The 15,165-nt window shown below is 39.9% G+C and overlaps 1 protein-coding gene across 1 annotated transcript in view; it reads right to left on the bottom strand.

The window, feature by feature from the left end:
• Positions 1–6,213, bottom strand: part of LPCAT1 (lysophosphatidylcholine acyltransferase 1) — an 87,479-nt gene extending 81,266 nt beyond the window's left edge. Inside the window, exons 1-2 of the mRNA XM_075212908.1 lie at positions 5,998–6,213; positions 5,405–5,789 (exon numbers count right to left, since the gene is read on the bottom strand). Coding sequence (XP_075069009.1) covers positions 5,405–5,533 — 129 coding nt within the window. The 5' untranslated portion in view covers positions 5,534–5,789; positions 5,998–6,213. The remainder of the gene's footprint in view (positions 1–5,404; positions 5,790–5,997) is intronic.
• Positions 6,214–15,165: the final 8,952 nt, after the last annotated feature.

Raw genomic sequence — 15,165 nt, 5'->3', positions numbered from 1 at the left:
GGAAAGAATTACACAGCTCATAATCTAGCAGAATTTCTAAATTAACTTCTGAATTAAGAGACTGAAATAGTTAAAGAAACTTTATTATTTTGTCATATATAGTGTAGAGTCTTTTATTCAATGTTACAGAAATAAAAAATGTAAAATAAAATTATCCTTTCAATAAACATGACCCCAGCTACCCAGCCTACAAACAACACTATCCATCAATTAGCGATACAAACGTTATTTCTTATCAGCACAGTGGCATCTCACAGGCTACATATATTGAGGGGAAATGCTACAATAATAACCTGAAATGTCCTTTTAAATAAGCAATTGATAAAAAATTCTTTAAGAGAGCAGCTTAAAAATCTGACATTTTAAACATTTTGGTGTTGTAAAAGTGTATGTCATGAACTACATATCCCAGCATGGTCCATGCGTCAATGACTGAAAATATGGTGAGGGTTGTAACTCAAGTAACATAATTTAAGATTAGGGGTCAAGTGTCATGGACCAAGAGATGTTGGGTAACAAACTGAAGAAAGTAATTTGAGGCCCAAGATGTGAGCAAAAACCGGGCAAGATAATGATCATCAACATTTATATAGCTCCACCAATTCCGCAGTGAACTCACTCACATCAGTCCCTGCAGTATTGGGGCTTTCAGTATAAATTCCCTAACATATACACTTTATATATGTAGTCAACATTTCAGACTGAGTAAAGCCCTTCTATGCACTTTAATATACCCTTCAGCACATCACCAAACTGAGCGAATGCTCAATACTCTGGAGAAAAAAAAACAAAAAAACATACAGTAGAAGACTAAGATATGCCTGAAACCTCAAACTATGGGTATATTCAGCCCTTAATGCAAGTAGTGTTTACTTTGTGTCTGTATATCACAGAATCAGAAATTTCCATCTTGCTGTTAGAATCGCCTAAAGGACCATTAAACCCCAAATTTGCAGATATGAACCATGATGGTAAAATACATTGCTCAGTGTTAACCTCACATTCCACTGCAGCTCAGTTGAGAAGTAAGGTATCAACACCCCCACTCCATTACTGTCAAAAAAAGTCCATAAGTCAAAAAGCGGAGACTATGTTTCCATATCCATGATTCCATAAGATACTAGGAGCCGCTGAAGCCAAGAGAAATGAATGCTTGGTGTGCAGAGGCCCAATAGTAACCTCTGCGGGTTTAGTCAAAGGGTAATGTAACACTCTCCCCGTTACTCCCATCGCCCTGATACTGTGTTGAATTAACCAGTCCACACTGTGTATTTCTGTGAAGCAAAATCGACCTGTCAGTCACTGTCTGTTTAGTTAGAGAAGAACCTCAATAAGTATTCTTGGAAAAAGCATTTTTTTCATGATTGTCCTAATTCATGGAAATTATTTTCAGGTAAAAAATAGATATATTTAGGACAAAAAATGTAAAAGGGTGCATTACATGCCTGTTTCTTTGACATCTGTACCATTAATTAGGCATGTGTAGGCAAGATTCACCTACTTGGTGGAAGCAACACAGTAACAAATATTAAATCATTTGTGTACTGATTCAGGGTTCTCTAGATAAGCCACATAGTAATTGAAAAGCAGCTTAATGCCCTTTGTCATCATCTCTCTTGGTGAACACATATCTAATGTCCAGTATAACAGTTGATGACAATGCAGTACTGGTTAGGTTAATTTTATGCCAATGTTGATTTTACAATCGTCATGTAATGTTTAAAAAATCATCTGTTCACTAAATTACTTTGGAAATATAAGGGGAGGTTTGGGAATGTTATCTTACATTTTGTGCTCGTGTGTATCCACAGATGCATTTTTTAGCACTAGAAACATTTTTAGCTCTCTATTGCAGTGTATGTTAAGATTGCCATGGAAACCAGATGCCGTGAATGGCTACACTTTGTGAACCTGAATTCCTTAAGAGACATTCCATACAATCTGTATCCAAAGGCAATCTGCTTATTTTATCATCTCTTTGAAAAGAGATTAACATTCATAAACATTCAGAACACCAAGCTGGAAGGGACACGTATTATTTCTTTACAGCAGTCATCCTTATTTGAAATAAAAAATTACAATTTCAAATACAAACTTAAATTTGTATTCAAGATAAGTTTGTATTCATATTTTTCCAATTTTTCCCAATTTTTGGCTACGAAGCTGGTACACAGCTTATCAATATGGCTGTTAATACTGCAGCATCAGTTCCACTCCTAAAAGTAGGACTACCAAATCCCTTTTCTACACTATTGAGTTTTAATTTTCCTGGAAAGGGAACCATAAAAAAAACAGTCCATTAATATAAAAAACAAAGGACCAGTAAGAACTAATACTGAAATGTTCATATATGAAGTGTTTAGATAAAATACATTGTTCAAATGTGACCTTCCCACTTCAATATAGACAACTGCAGATTATCCCACATCTACAGGATAGTGTCCTAATGTGAACTGTTACAGCTCAAAAAGCTGAGCATTCATTTGCTAGGATATCCTGCCCCTGTGTACAAGTCCACTGATCCATAATGTCTGCAAAGAGGTCAGTCAAACTCTGCCTGTTGAGTTACTGAAGTACCTCCCTCCTAACAGGGCATCCTAATGCAGTGGGACCAAAAGAGCATGGAAAAAACAATTAGTTAATTATAAACCATTCAGTTATTGCAGGTATATTATGAAGCCCAGTAGTGCACAAGCCTGATTATATATTAAATGTCAAGTACAGGATTAACTTGTTTTTCATTTGCGGTTTCCTGGCAAATTTAAGATAGAAGATATAAGTTAATGTATTTGTGTTTGGGGAGAAAAGTATCAAAAGAAAATAATACGTGAACAGATAACATATGTGGCAAATGTAAGACCAGTGAAATCAGCTCACTGGTCAGACCAGACCATTAAGCGTTTTCATCTTTAATAGACAAGGCCAATGTGATAATATCAGCAAGTGATTAGTTTATGTACTGTACATCCAAATGTGTTCATCATGCCTGAAAACATATTTAGATGTATTATACTGACATCAATACATAAATGAATGAAGTATGTAATTTATAATTCTACTCCAGAGAAGCAAAGGATAATAGTAGAGTCTTGTATGACTCATATGCGGTCGGTCAGATAAATCTGTGATTAGGTAACAGTTCAGAGGCTGCATGCGCCCACAATCAGGTTCATATTTGGGCTTATGACCAAAAATAATGCCATCTCCATCTATGACTGTTTTCTTGTCATTTGCAAATCAATGAGATGGCATTATACCCACATTACTGTGCCTAATGAATGGGGTAATCCAACCGGCAGTGGCTAAAGATTTGTATATTAACCTGTTGACAGCTGTATAGTTTATAGTAATGTACCTTTTTAGAAACTTAAGTTAGCCATATTCTGGGCATATATATATATATATATATATATATATATATATATATATATATATATATATATATTCACAAGTATTAATGAGAGTGTCAACATTCCATGTATTGGGAGGAGTCTACTCACTAGGTCATCAAGAAAATGGCAGATGTTTACTAGATTTACAAATCCAGATTGGCTATAAAAGTTCACGAGCTCAGTGACACAGGATTTTAGCTTGATACAAAGAGCTAATCTAGGGAGGAGCAGTTTTATTGTTTGTTTTTTTTAATAAAACCTACTTTGCAATTTGTCTGTACTGTAATGTGCAGATTTTACATATGCAGGGGGCAGGTGTACATGGTTCTCGGTGCATATATGACCCGTTTGAACCAAGTAGTGCAAAAAGTTGGGTGTGCTACACCATTTAAAACTCAATGGAGCCACGTGGGTGCCAAGCTTATCCAAAGGACCCCATATAGAGAAATAACAGGAAACTATACATATTGATGTGTTTAACCAGACAATACTTCTAAACAGTAAGCAATCAAGTTAAACAGAATGTACATATAATGTCTGTATTTTACAACCCAGAACTTCTTAGCAATAATCCACTGAAAATCCAGTTACTTCTGCAGTACCACTGTGTAAATTAGAAAAGCTTTCAACTCTTTGACAAATTTTGAGCGGTACCACGTGAGTGAGCGCATACAATTTTAGAAATAGAAAATCAACTTCCATGACATATGCTTGAGAAGTCAATAAATTAAAATAATAATTCAAAAAGTTTCAGGGAAACAAATGGTGTCTTTGTGTCAAAGGAATTCCTCATTCATGCATAAACAATATGTACACAAATGTCCCTGGGGAAAATTTCAGAGCACACAAAGCAAATGGAGATGTGAAGCATACTGAATCAGGCAAGCATTGATTTGCATTATTAGCACCAACTCTTACACTGAATAAATTATCCAATTTTTCTGTTGGCTAAGAGTTAAAATATTTGTGAACATTGCATGCATTTTTAAGATGTGCTTTATGCGTTCTATATAAACCCATCAATAAACAGCAAGAGAGATGGGCTAAGATACTACAAAAGAGCATCACATAACTCATTTTGGAGAAATTATTATACGCCACTCAATGAGATCTGACAATAGCAGTATTCACATTCAGTCCTAAATCAATCCACATAACCATCAAGTGGGCAGGCCATGTAGGCAGCCAAATAATGAAGGAGGCACCATTAAAACAAAACTGGCAGTACACCTACATTTTGAGGATCTTAAATGGGCCTATTCAATAACATGGGTTCTTTATAATACAGGTTATTTGTTCTTATTGTTCAGTAGTGACTACATAAAAGAGGGGGTGATTCAACAGAAGCAGAGCCTGCCAATTAAAGAGCATGACTGTTGAGCAAGGACAGTAATAGATGATGTTTGGTACCCACCAGCTGGGAAAATCTTTACTTGGTTTAATTAGGTTAAAATATTTCTTCAGGAAGTTAAATTATATATTATACATATACACAAACTAACACTATAATTTGTAGAACTGAGATCACTTAATTCTGCTAAATATTTTTACAAATATAAGCAATGTTACAGTTGTCATAACAGTTTAGCATAGTGATTATTATCAGCAAGTTCTGCAATTGATGACTCCACCATCCAGGAGAGCTAGTTCTTAAATAAGCATCCTTAGACTATATAGGCCCTTAAAGCAAGACTGCAACTGCTGAGCATCTAACATAGAGCCATATTGCCATCTATTATGTTCTGTATTAGCTAGTATGTTTGAGATACACAAGTTATCTTTGGCAAAATCAACTCTTAGATGTCAACCTCAACCTCTGACCAAAGTTAAACTGGTAAAGCAACCCGACAGCACACGTTGATGGACAAAGCATGAGACCAGAAAAGCAGGTGTCATCTAGTGTCACCTGTCAAGTGACAGCACAGATTGGTGTACACTATAGCATTTACATATGTGGTTTGAGCAGATCCATGTTTGTTTTGCAGGCACAGACACACACACATTGGACCTACTTTGGCTTTCTGCAGTGGGGTGAAGCGCAGGTCATGCACAAATGGGTTCCTGACTGGCCTGGTCAGCTCCTGCTCTCGACCAGATCCTAGCCCCGAGGAGGTGAAGCGCCTGTTCCTCATTAGCCTCATGGTGCTCAATGTGAGGGGAACAGAGGTGGGCAGCAAGATGGGGGGAAAGGGTGGTTCAAATAAAAAAAAAAAAGCAGATGAAAAAATATGAATAGATCCCAATGTTCCTGAAAATAATGTGAGGCGCCAGAAGTTCACCAAATGGCACAAAGGGGATGTAGCTGTTCACCTCGTTAGCAGGAGTAGAGTGATGATGAAGCTGGAAAATCCCAGCGCTTTCTGGAGGGAAATGAGATGTCCCCCCTTCCTGTTCCTCCTGCGAAGGGGGAGATTGCAGTTAGCAAATAATCCGGCCAGGAGATGTAGGGAAAAAGACAGAAGGAGGGGAGAGAGGAGGACGGCGAGCGGATACTTAGGAGCGATTAGAAGAATGAGATCTAGTCAGGGAATGAGGATGTTACACAAAGCGAAAGCTACAGATGAGGTGGGGGAGGCTGAGGGAGGAGAGGCTGATCTCTGGGGACCTCAAGCTTTCAGGAGCACAGGACACGTCTCCAGAGGCTGTAGACCAGGAGTAGGTGGAGCAGGCAGGGTCTGTCTCGGTTCAATATGTTGGACGAAGCTGGTGTTGGTGGTTAAGGGGTTTACCAGGAGTAAGCTACCAGATGATGCGTTTACAAGCCTATCCCCCTCCCCTTTTCTCTCTTCTACCCTCTGCTCGCTTCCTCTGCTAGCAGCCTGCTTAGAGAGGAAGGGGGGAGGGAGGAGAGACATTGTAGGGGTGGAGGCAAAAACCGGTTCTCACACTGAGAGCCGGACCGCAGATACAGGAATTTGACATGTGCAGCTGTATAAGAAATAATGCTTCGGTGGTCATATGAATGTGGTGGGTGTACTTGTAAAACATGCTTAGAATTATCAGTTTTATCCTAATTCGGCATTCTAGAGCCTTTCATGAATAGTTGTGTGTGTGTATATATATATAATAATTTGATATATTATAGACTAGTGCAAACTGTACTGTCTTGCATTTAGATACATAGCAGAACATCTCTGGTTAGTCAGAAATGTATTCCGAAATTGCTCACTGCTAGAATCCATATTTCAACTGTCCAATGCCACTATTTAATCTTAATATTTAGTATGGCAGAGCATTTTAATTAATAAACTGCACTGTTACTAGAAAAGTTGTCAAATCACTGTATTATACTATTGTGCCACTATCAAATAAACATGCTCATATAGTTTAACAATGTTTTTGTCTTTTGTTTATACATATTGCAAAATATGTAAGTGTTTTCCATGAAGACTGCTACATGTGGATTTAGTTGCATAGTAATGAAATTGTCTGATATCTTTGCATTGTGCTACAAATTGATGTGATCATAAACAGCTACCTGATTAATCGCATCCATTCTGTTCTTATAAATTGCATTTAGGATATATTCTCAAAGGTAGTGTCTGAGCATGCATTCTGCTCAACTAGCATTAGGCTGGTTACACAATGATGTTAGAAAAACACCTGTCACACTTCATATTTGATATGGGAAAGGAGCAGTGGCGGGCTGGCCCGGGGGGCACGGGCCGCTCGGTCAGGCCGCTATTAGGGCCGGGGGTAGGCCAACCGGCCGCCCCCCGGCTGCAAAATACAATCGTTTCCCCCGCGGCCGCATCTGATGACATCAGATGCGGCCGCGTCAGCGCACAGGCGGCCGCATCACATGACAGGGGATGCGGCCGCGTCATCAATGACGCGGCCGCATCCCTTTTCATGAGATGCGGCCGCCTGTGTGCCCCCCGGCCACGCCTCTCCCAGCCCGCGTCTGAAAAGGAAGGGGTTAATAGATTGTAAGCTTACGAGCATGGTTCGCTTACCTCTCTGTCTGTATGTATTACCCAGTATTGTGTTATTATTGTTTGTTCCCAATTGTAAAGCGCTACGAAATTTGCTGGCGCTATATAAATAAATGATGATGATGTTGATGAATAGGGAACAAGCAAAAAGATCTCCAGGCCACAGGTGTAAGAGCAAGGGGGTATGGGTCATTGGAAAAGGTTTACATGCTTTAAATAGCATTAAAAAAAACCTTTTATAAGGATTTTTAACTCCAGTGTGTAAGGGTCTGCAGAATGGGCATAATGCAGATCTAACGATCCCTATAAGGATAAGAGCCTTTCAGCCAAACACTTGGAATAACGTGCTCAACAGAGTTTAGATGGAAAGTTCAAACTGTGCCTATGTTATGCCAAGCAATCTCCGGAGTGTCAGCATGGCCTTTGTGACCTGCAATGAATTATACCTTAATACATTTCCACCTGAGCAGCAAGCAGCTAAGTTCAAAATAAGTTTAATAGAAGTTATGTAAGACAGAGGGGCAGCACATGCTGATCAACTATGTGACTCTGTCCCTCAAGTTATTTAACAAACCTGGAGACCTTTTGTCTTTTCACAGTGAGAAAATACTTTACTGGTTTTCCCATTTGTTTTACTTGTTTAATCACTAGGAGTCATATTTATTAACCACTCCATTTTCAACATGATCCATTTCAATCCTTATTGCAAAGGTAAGAATTGAAATATCATGACTATTTATTAAAATTGCTCACTAGCAACAGCAGTCATGAAAAACTGCTGTTCCTGTGAAGACATGTCTCTCTCCTATGTCCTCTATGGTGACTATAGTAAAGTGGTCACCTTTGCAATAGTGACCAGAGGAGAGAGCAGGTAAGTTGCGGTGAGGGATACGAAGATCCCTCTATAAAAATGCTCTCCCCATAGGCTTCAAAGGCTAATGCTAGCTTCAGCAAAACAGCAGTCCCCATAGAAACCTATGGGGACTGCTTTAGTATTCGAAATGACAGAAAAAGCAGCAGATTTTCTGTGGTCCCTTATTGCTCTGCTTTCCATATTTCATGTACCTATACATTTTTCAAACAGGTCCCAACATTCCAGGATCCATACAAGAATCCAGTACCATGTTGTGAAAGCTGCAATAACAGGTAGGTGAGAGCAACACCATTTTAATACATATGTCATGTCTAAAGAGGCGCAGCTACACCCCATGTTGGCCGTGCCCTCATCACTACGTGATCATCTTCAACGGCGGCACACATCCTTTCTCCTACTATGTGTGGAGGGGAGGGGAGCAGAAATTTGCTGTACCCGGGCCCCAAATTCCTCTTGGCGGCCCTGGTCATAAATTAAGAAGATAGGGCAGCACGGTGGCTCAGTGGTTAGCACTTCTGCCTCACAGCGCTGGGGTCATGAGTTCATTTCCCAACCATGGCCTTATCTTTGTGGAGTTTGTATGTTCTCCCCGTGTTTGCGTGGGTTTCCTCTGGGTGCTCCGGTTTCCTCCCACATTCCGAAAACATACTAGTAGGTTAATTCCTGCTATCAAAATTGACCCTAGTCTGTCTGTCTGTGTGTGTTAGGGAATTTAGACTGTAAGCTCCAATGGGGCAGGGACTGATGTGAGTGAGTTCTCTGTACAGCGCTGCGGAATCAGTGGCGCTATATAAATAAATGATGATGATGACCTGCGGATTTTATCTTTTATCTTGCAGCTCTGTGGGCTGTGAGATAAAATCAGTGGAGATTTTAATATGCGGCTACAGCAGTTTTCGGGGGATTTCATTGAAAAATGTCTTTGATAAATAGGCCCCCTAGGACTGAGTTTATTATATAAAGTTAAAGACATGATTAACATGAAATTTGTTTACAGTGGAAGCACAGGTCCTTTCAGGTTGCAAAGAGTTAAAAGACTTGTGATCACAAAGTTCAAATATCAATTTTTTACTGCAAACAAGTAAAAAGATAATAATAAGGTACTTAGCTTCGATAGTTCTCATAGTAATATGTTTAAGCAGCAATTATCCAGGGCTCCATTCTCTCTCTCTCTCAAATAACTGCCACCATTACAGACAGTCCAGGACGAGGCACCTTGTGTTGCAGCAAAACCAGCTTTTATATAAAGGAAACTAAGTTTGCCGGATATCGCTAACTTATAAAGTAAAAACATGATTAATAACTTTTTATTGGTACAGCTATGAGTATTAAATAGCTTCACTTATTCTATGCAGGTGCAATAGCAGTGAAGTTACCCAAGACTTTCCAGTACATGCGCAGTTAGCACTGGGACAATGCCTAGCTGATATATGTATACGAGGTATGTCTATTAAATAACAAGACTGATTAAATAACTCACCTTTATTTATTGGTATTACAAATTTAATGTTTGTCTCCTTCAATATACTCCCCACTTGCACTAATACATCGCTGTAGTCTTGTTTTTCACTGGTCGAAGGCATGGAGCAAATCAATTTCTGTCACTTCTTTTAACATATCTGCCGTTTTCTTCTTTACAGCATCAACTGAGTCAAAATGTGTCCCTTTAAGCACTGACTTAACTTTTGGGAAAAGATAAAAATCGCAAGGTGCTTATTTGGGCGAATATGGAGGATGTTCAAGTGTAGTAATGTGTTTGTAGGTCAAAAACTGCTTCACAGAAAGTGCTGTGTGAGTAGGTGCATTGTCCTGGTAAAGAAAGAAACCCTTTTTCCACAGTGCGGCCGTTTCTTTCTGACTATTTCTCTCAGCTTTTTCAAAACTTCCTTATAATAATGCTAATTAACTGTTGTGTCTTCTGGAACCCATTATTCCAAAATTACATCCTTGATTTCGAAAAAAACAATGAGCATTGCTTTGAATTTTGACTTGCTTTGACAAGCTTTTTTCATTCTTGGTGACGACGGTGTTTTCCAGTGCATTGACTGTCTTTTGGTTTCAGGATTGTACTGGAAGATCCAGGTCTCATCACAAGTGATTACTTTATGAAACAGGTTTGGATCTGTGTCAAGTTGCAGCAGAATGTCAACACAATATTTCTTGCAACGTTCTTTTTGCTCTGGTGTGAGAACCCTTGGGACCATCTTTGCACAAACTTTCGTCATGTTAAGATCGTTACACAAAATTTTCCACACAGTGTCTTTGTCAATGTTCACGGATTCAGCTATCATTCGATCACTGAGTCGGCTGATTTTTTTCTACATTTTCTTCGGTTCTTGAAGTGCAAGGTCGTCCAGGCCGTTTATCATTTTCGACATTCTCACGTCCCTCGCTAAATCTTTTGTGCCACTCAAACACACGCGTACGAGACAGGCAGTCATTCCCATAGGCCGTAATAAGCATTTGAAAACATTCTGTTGGTGTTTTGTGGAAGTTTACTAAAAATTTCAAATTGACACATTGTTCAACTTTTAAACTTACCATTTTTTCGGCACTCTACAGAGAACACAACCAAACTAAATGGCGACTCACAATCAACTGAACGTCATAGAGTGTTGCAGCTTGTCATGCAGGTTCAGACAGGTTCAAGGTTACTACGTATGCAGTTATAACCGATTCTGACTGCTTTGTTTACTAGTTGGAATTACAGTCTCGTTATTTAATAGACATACCTCGTATATACATATGCCGGCCTTGCCTTGGATACTATAGCATTTCATAATACACACATGAAAAGTACAAGAACAATAAAATGGAGTTCAGTGGCCATTTTGCTTGGCCTCTCACAATCCACCTGTACTTATGTGTGTATGGCGAAATTAAACTCCGTTGAATTGCAACTGGAAAATTAGTGAAAATGAATCTGGCAGGTATTATATAAGAGAAACTTAACTGAAATCAACATAAAGTAAGCAAATATACCTGGCTCAACTATTTTTTAGATGTCATTAGCTATTACACCAAAAGTACTCAACTTTAGAAGATCCTTGTATTGTTTTTCAATATAATTTATGCAGGCCACATATACTGCAATCCTGTCTAGTCAGTGGCCCTCCCCCAAATTGTGTAAAATTGATGTAATAAATTATCTTATAGAATCCTCCAATTATCCTTTAAATAAGTGAGAATAAAATTGGTGTCTCTACATTTTAATATCTTGTCCAGAGTTCCAATAGCCTCTATATTTTATGGTTGCATTTACATGGATTTCTTATGCCCAGAAAAAAAAGTCTTCCTTTAAAACTTAATTTCCATATTTCAGTTTATGTGATACAATAAAAAGATGCGTTGATTATTTATATGCATGTCCGTTTACCAAAATGCACCAGTATTTAAATTTTGAATTATTAATATTAATTTTTATTTATAGGGCGCCACTAGGTATCCGTAGCGCCGTACAGGGACAGACAGAAACACAATACAGGGTGAGACAGCACGGTACAGTTAACAAAGAGCACAGTAATTCAGAGCTCAATGTACAGCTAGATGAGAGGTGAGAGCCCCCAGCTAGGTAGAGAGAGGGGTAGAAGGGCAGGAGGACCTCACGGAAGAGACAAGGAGCTGGAGAGCAGAGTTAAGGTGGTGGAGAACAGAAGGAGAGGAGGCCCTGCTCGAAGGAGCGTACAATCTAAGCGGAGGGTAGGACGGACAGAGACGCAATGGTAGGAGGAGGAAATGGGGAGAACGGAGGCAGAGACGGAGAGGGGGGGGAGAGGAGAATGAAAAGGAGGGAGGTGAATGAAAAGGAATGAGAATGAAAAGGAGGGAGAATATTTTAGGTTTACGGACCCTTTTATTTGAAGAGATGTAATAGGGGCGGCCAAACTTAGATTGAGTTCAGGATGGGTGTGTCACATAATTGTAGCATGCCCCTGATGATGCCACCTAAAGAGCCTTTGACATATCCCCAGATACGCTACTTTGCAAGTGTATAAAAATATCTGATAATTATGATAACACCAGCAGCACTATCTAGCTGATGGGCTGTTTGCGTATTGACCCCTCCAGGGAGATAGCACTTCATTCATTAGTTTCACAGCTATTATTTTTTTTTCCAGTTATTATTATCTTCATATTGACGTTACTGTGATATTATTTGGATCAAATTATTGTTCATGAAACGGACCCTGTTCCAGAAAAGAATAGACTTCAAATGATTGTATCCTCCATGAAGGAACTATAATACACACATCTACTGGATTGTATGCTTTTTACGCATAACTCAATCATATTTTATCTCTGTAATACTTACAATATTTCAGCTTGCATGGCTTATTAAACAAATTATGCATTTAGATCTTTTGTTTGTTTAGTATTCGTATTGTCAAATATCTCAAAGCTGCATTCACAAATAAAGTGAAAAAAATCACCCTACCCATCGCTCCTTTCACCATGGCCTGGGGGGGCGGTTTCTTTTCTTGGAGCTACATCGTTTGTCTCACAGCCCCGGCTGAAAGCTGCGGAGGGGGGTCTGAAAGTGTGGATGCAGCTTGCAGATTCTTATTGGTCTACCCACTCACATCCATCTCAAGCTCCATTTTAATATTTGTGAAACAATAATTCCTATGGCTAACCAAGGGTGTCTATTCAATATCTCAAATTGTATTAATACATAAAATATACAGAACTTAGTGCTCAAACAGGTAGTAAGTGCCTGCCCTTTTCATCACACCTTTAAAACACTTTTTACTATAGACAAAATATACTCTGTTACCTCAATAGGGACATTCTTTGAAAGTTCTTTCTTATACCTGTGAAATAGTAAGTAAACAAATTAATTTGGTAAATTCAATAAGCAATTTCCATGGCATTCATCATTTTATTGGCCACAGACGTCACAGTCAGGAAGGAAATTGGTATTAGGGCATAAGAACCTTTGCCAGTACTTTATCAAGGTAATATTGAATGCCATCTTCCTATTCAGTCTGTCACGGTTCAGACCAGGGGGTAAATGTATCAATCTGCGGGTTCTTCAACACCCGCGTGTTCAGCCTCTTCCGCGATTAAATTTCAAGCGGCGCTGCATTGTAAAGGGAAGTTAACCCTTTACAATGCAGCGCCGCTTGAAATTTAATCGCGGAAGAGGCTGAACACGCGGGTGTTGAAGAACCCGCAGATTGATACATTTACCCCCAGGAGTCAGAATGTCATGCGTCAGATCCAAGTTCTGGCGAACTCCCTCTGTACTCCTCCTTTGGAGCGTCGGTGTCTGCTCCTTCTCGATGCCGCTCTCAACTCTGCTATAGTTGCAGGTGTGCAGCTGTTTAGTGATCTCATAAGTGGGATCAGGTGACTGCAGATATCACCAAGCCTGTCTAGTTTGAAGCCGTGATCAGTCAGCAGTGAAGCTCAAACCTCCTTGCTGGGGTCCCTATTGAAAACTAGGAGTTTGTTAGACTCTATTCCTGCCAGCACCTATCCAAGCTGGCAATAGAGAATACACTACATTCCGTTCTGACCGTGACACCGTCCGTTCAGCTCTATTACATTGATTAATGGTATGCATTAGACCAGTGCAAGAAGTGGGGCGGTATGTGCCGGAATGACATACCTGCACTTCTCTGCTCCACTTCAGGAGCATCCAGGGTCGGCAGTTAGTGGGGAAAGCAACTCAGAGGAGCACCATGCTGGAGAGGCGCCCCTCCTGCCTGTCCATGGGAGTTGCTGCGGCATGCAGCTTCCATGGCCAAACAGGAGACAGATGAAAGAAGCTCACAGAAAGGTAAGTAGAAACAGAAGGGGGCAGCATGGAAAACAAGGTGATGAAGGAGGGCACAATGTAATGGGTACAGGGTGATGAAGGAGGGCACGATATAATGGGCACAGGGTGATGAAGGAGGGCACAATGTAATCGGCACAGTGAGATGAAGGAGAGCACAATGTAATGGGCACAGGGAGATGAAGGAGAGCACAATGTAATCGACACAGGGTGAAGAAGGATGGCACAATATAATGGACACAGGGTGAAGAAGGAGGGCACAATGTAATGGACACAGGGTGAAGAAGGATGGCACAATGTAATGGACACAGGGTGATGGAGAGGCACATTGTGATTGAGGGAAACCGGTTGATGAAGGAATGCACAATGTAATGAGGGGCACAGGGTGATGAAGGAGAGCACATTGTGATGAGTGAGGGGGCACATTGTAATGAATGAGGGCTCAGTGTGATGATGGAGAAGGCACTGTGAGATGCATGGGGCACAATGTCATGAATGAGGGCACTGTGTGATATGGAGGAGGCACAGTGTGATATGGAGGAGGGCACAATGTGATGATCGAGGGCAAAAGTGTGAATTCACTAGTGAAAGGAATAATAGGAGCAGGAACAGAGAGAGAGAGAGGATCAAGGAGTAAGGGAGGAGCGAGATAAGCAGGATGTGAGACACAGTGGAGAGCAGATAGGGAAGGAGAGAAGGGAATACCTGCAAGGAAATAGGGGCACATAGCAACAGAGAAAGGTATCAGAAAAGGGAAAGATAAAGGGTAACTTAATAGATATAAGGGAGATATTTTGGATAGTTTTATTATAATATGGAGATATAAGGGAAAATGTAAGTACACAAAGGAGACAGGAGGGAGATGTGGAGGGACACATAGGAAAGTTATGGGACACAGCAGAGTTGGGGGACACAGGGAGGATAGCTTTGCATCATTTAATGTTTTATATTATACTATAGAGTGTTAAAATGCATCTATCAAAATCCTTAAACCTTTGGGGAGCCGAATCCTTCATTTCAAAGTGGAAGTTCCAAACCAGCACTTCTAAATTTCCACTTCGACCACTGCAATAGACATAGTGTTTGTTTCCACTGATGCTTATGTAAATGAGTTCTTTCTGTGTAGGTTTTAATAATAGCTACGATTGCAGTTTTACCTTCTGTTTCCCTCAGAAATTGTAAAAT

This window comes from Mixophyes fleayi, chromosome 5 (genome assembly GCF_038048845.1).
Source record: "Mixophyes fleayi isolate aMixFle1 chromosome 5, aMixFle1.hap1, whole genome shotgun sequence".
Lineage (NCBI taxonomy): Eukaryota > Metazoa > Chordata > Amphibia > Anura > Limnodynastidae > Mixophyes > Mixophyes fleayi.
The sequence above is the reverse complement of the archived record's forward strand: the minus strand, read 5'-3'. Positions and strand labels throughout refer to the sequence as shown.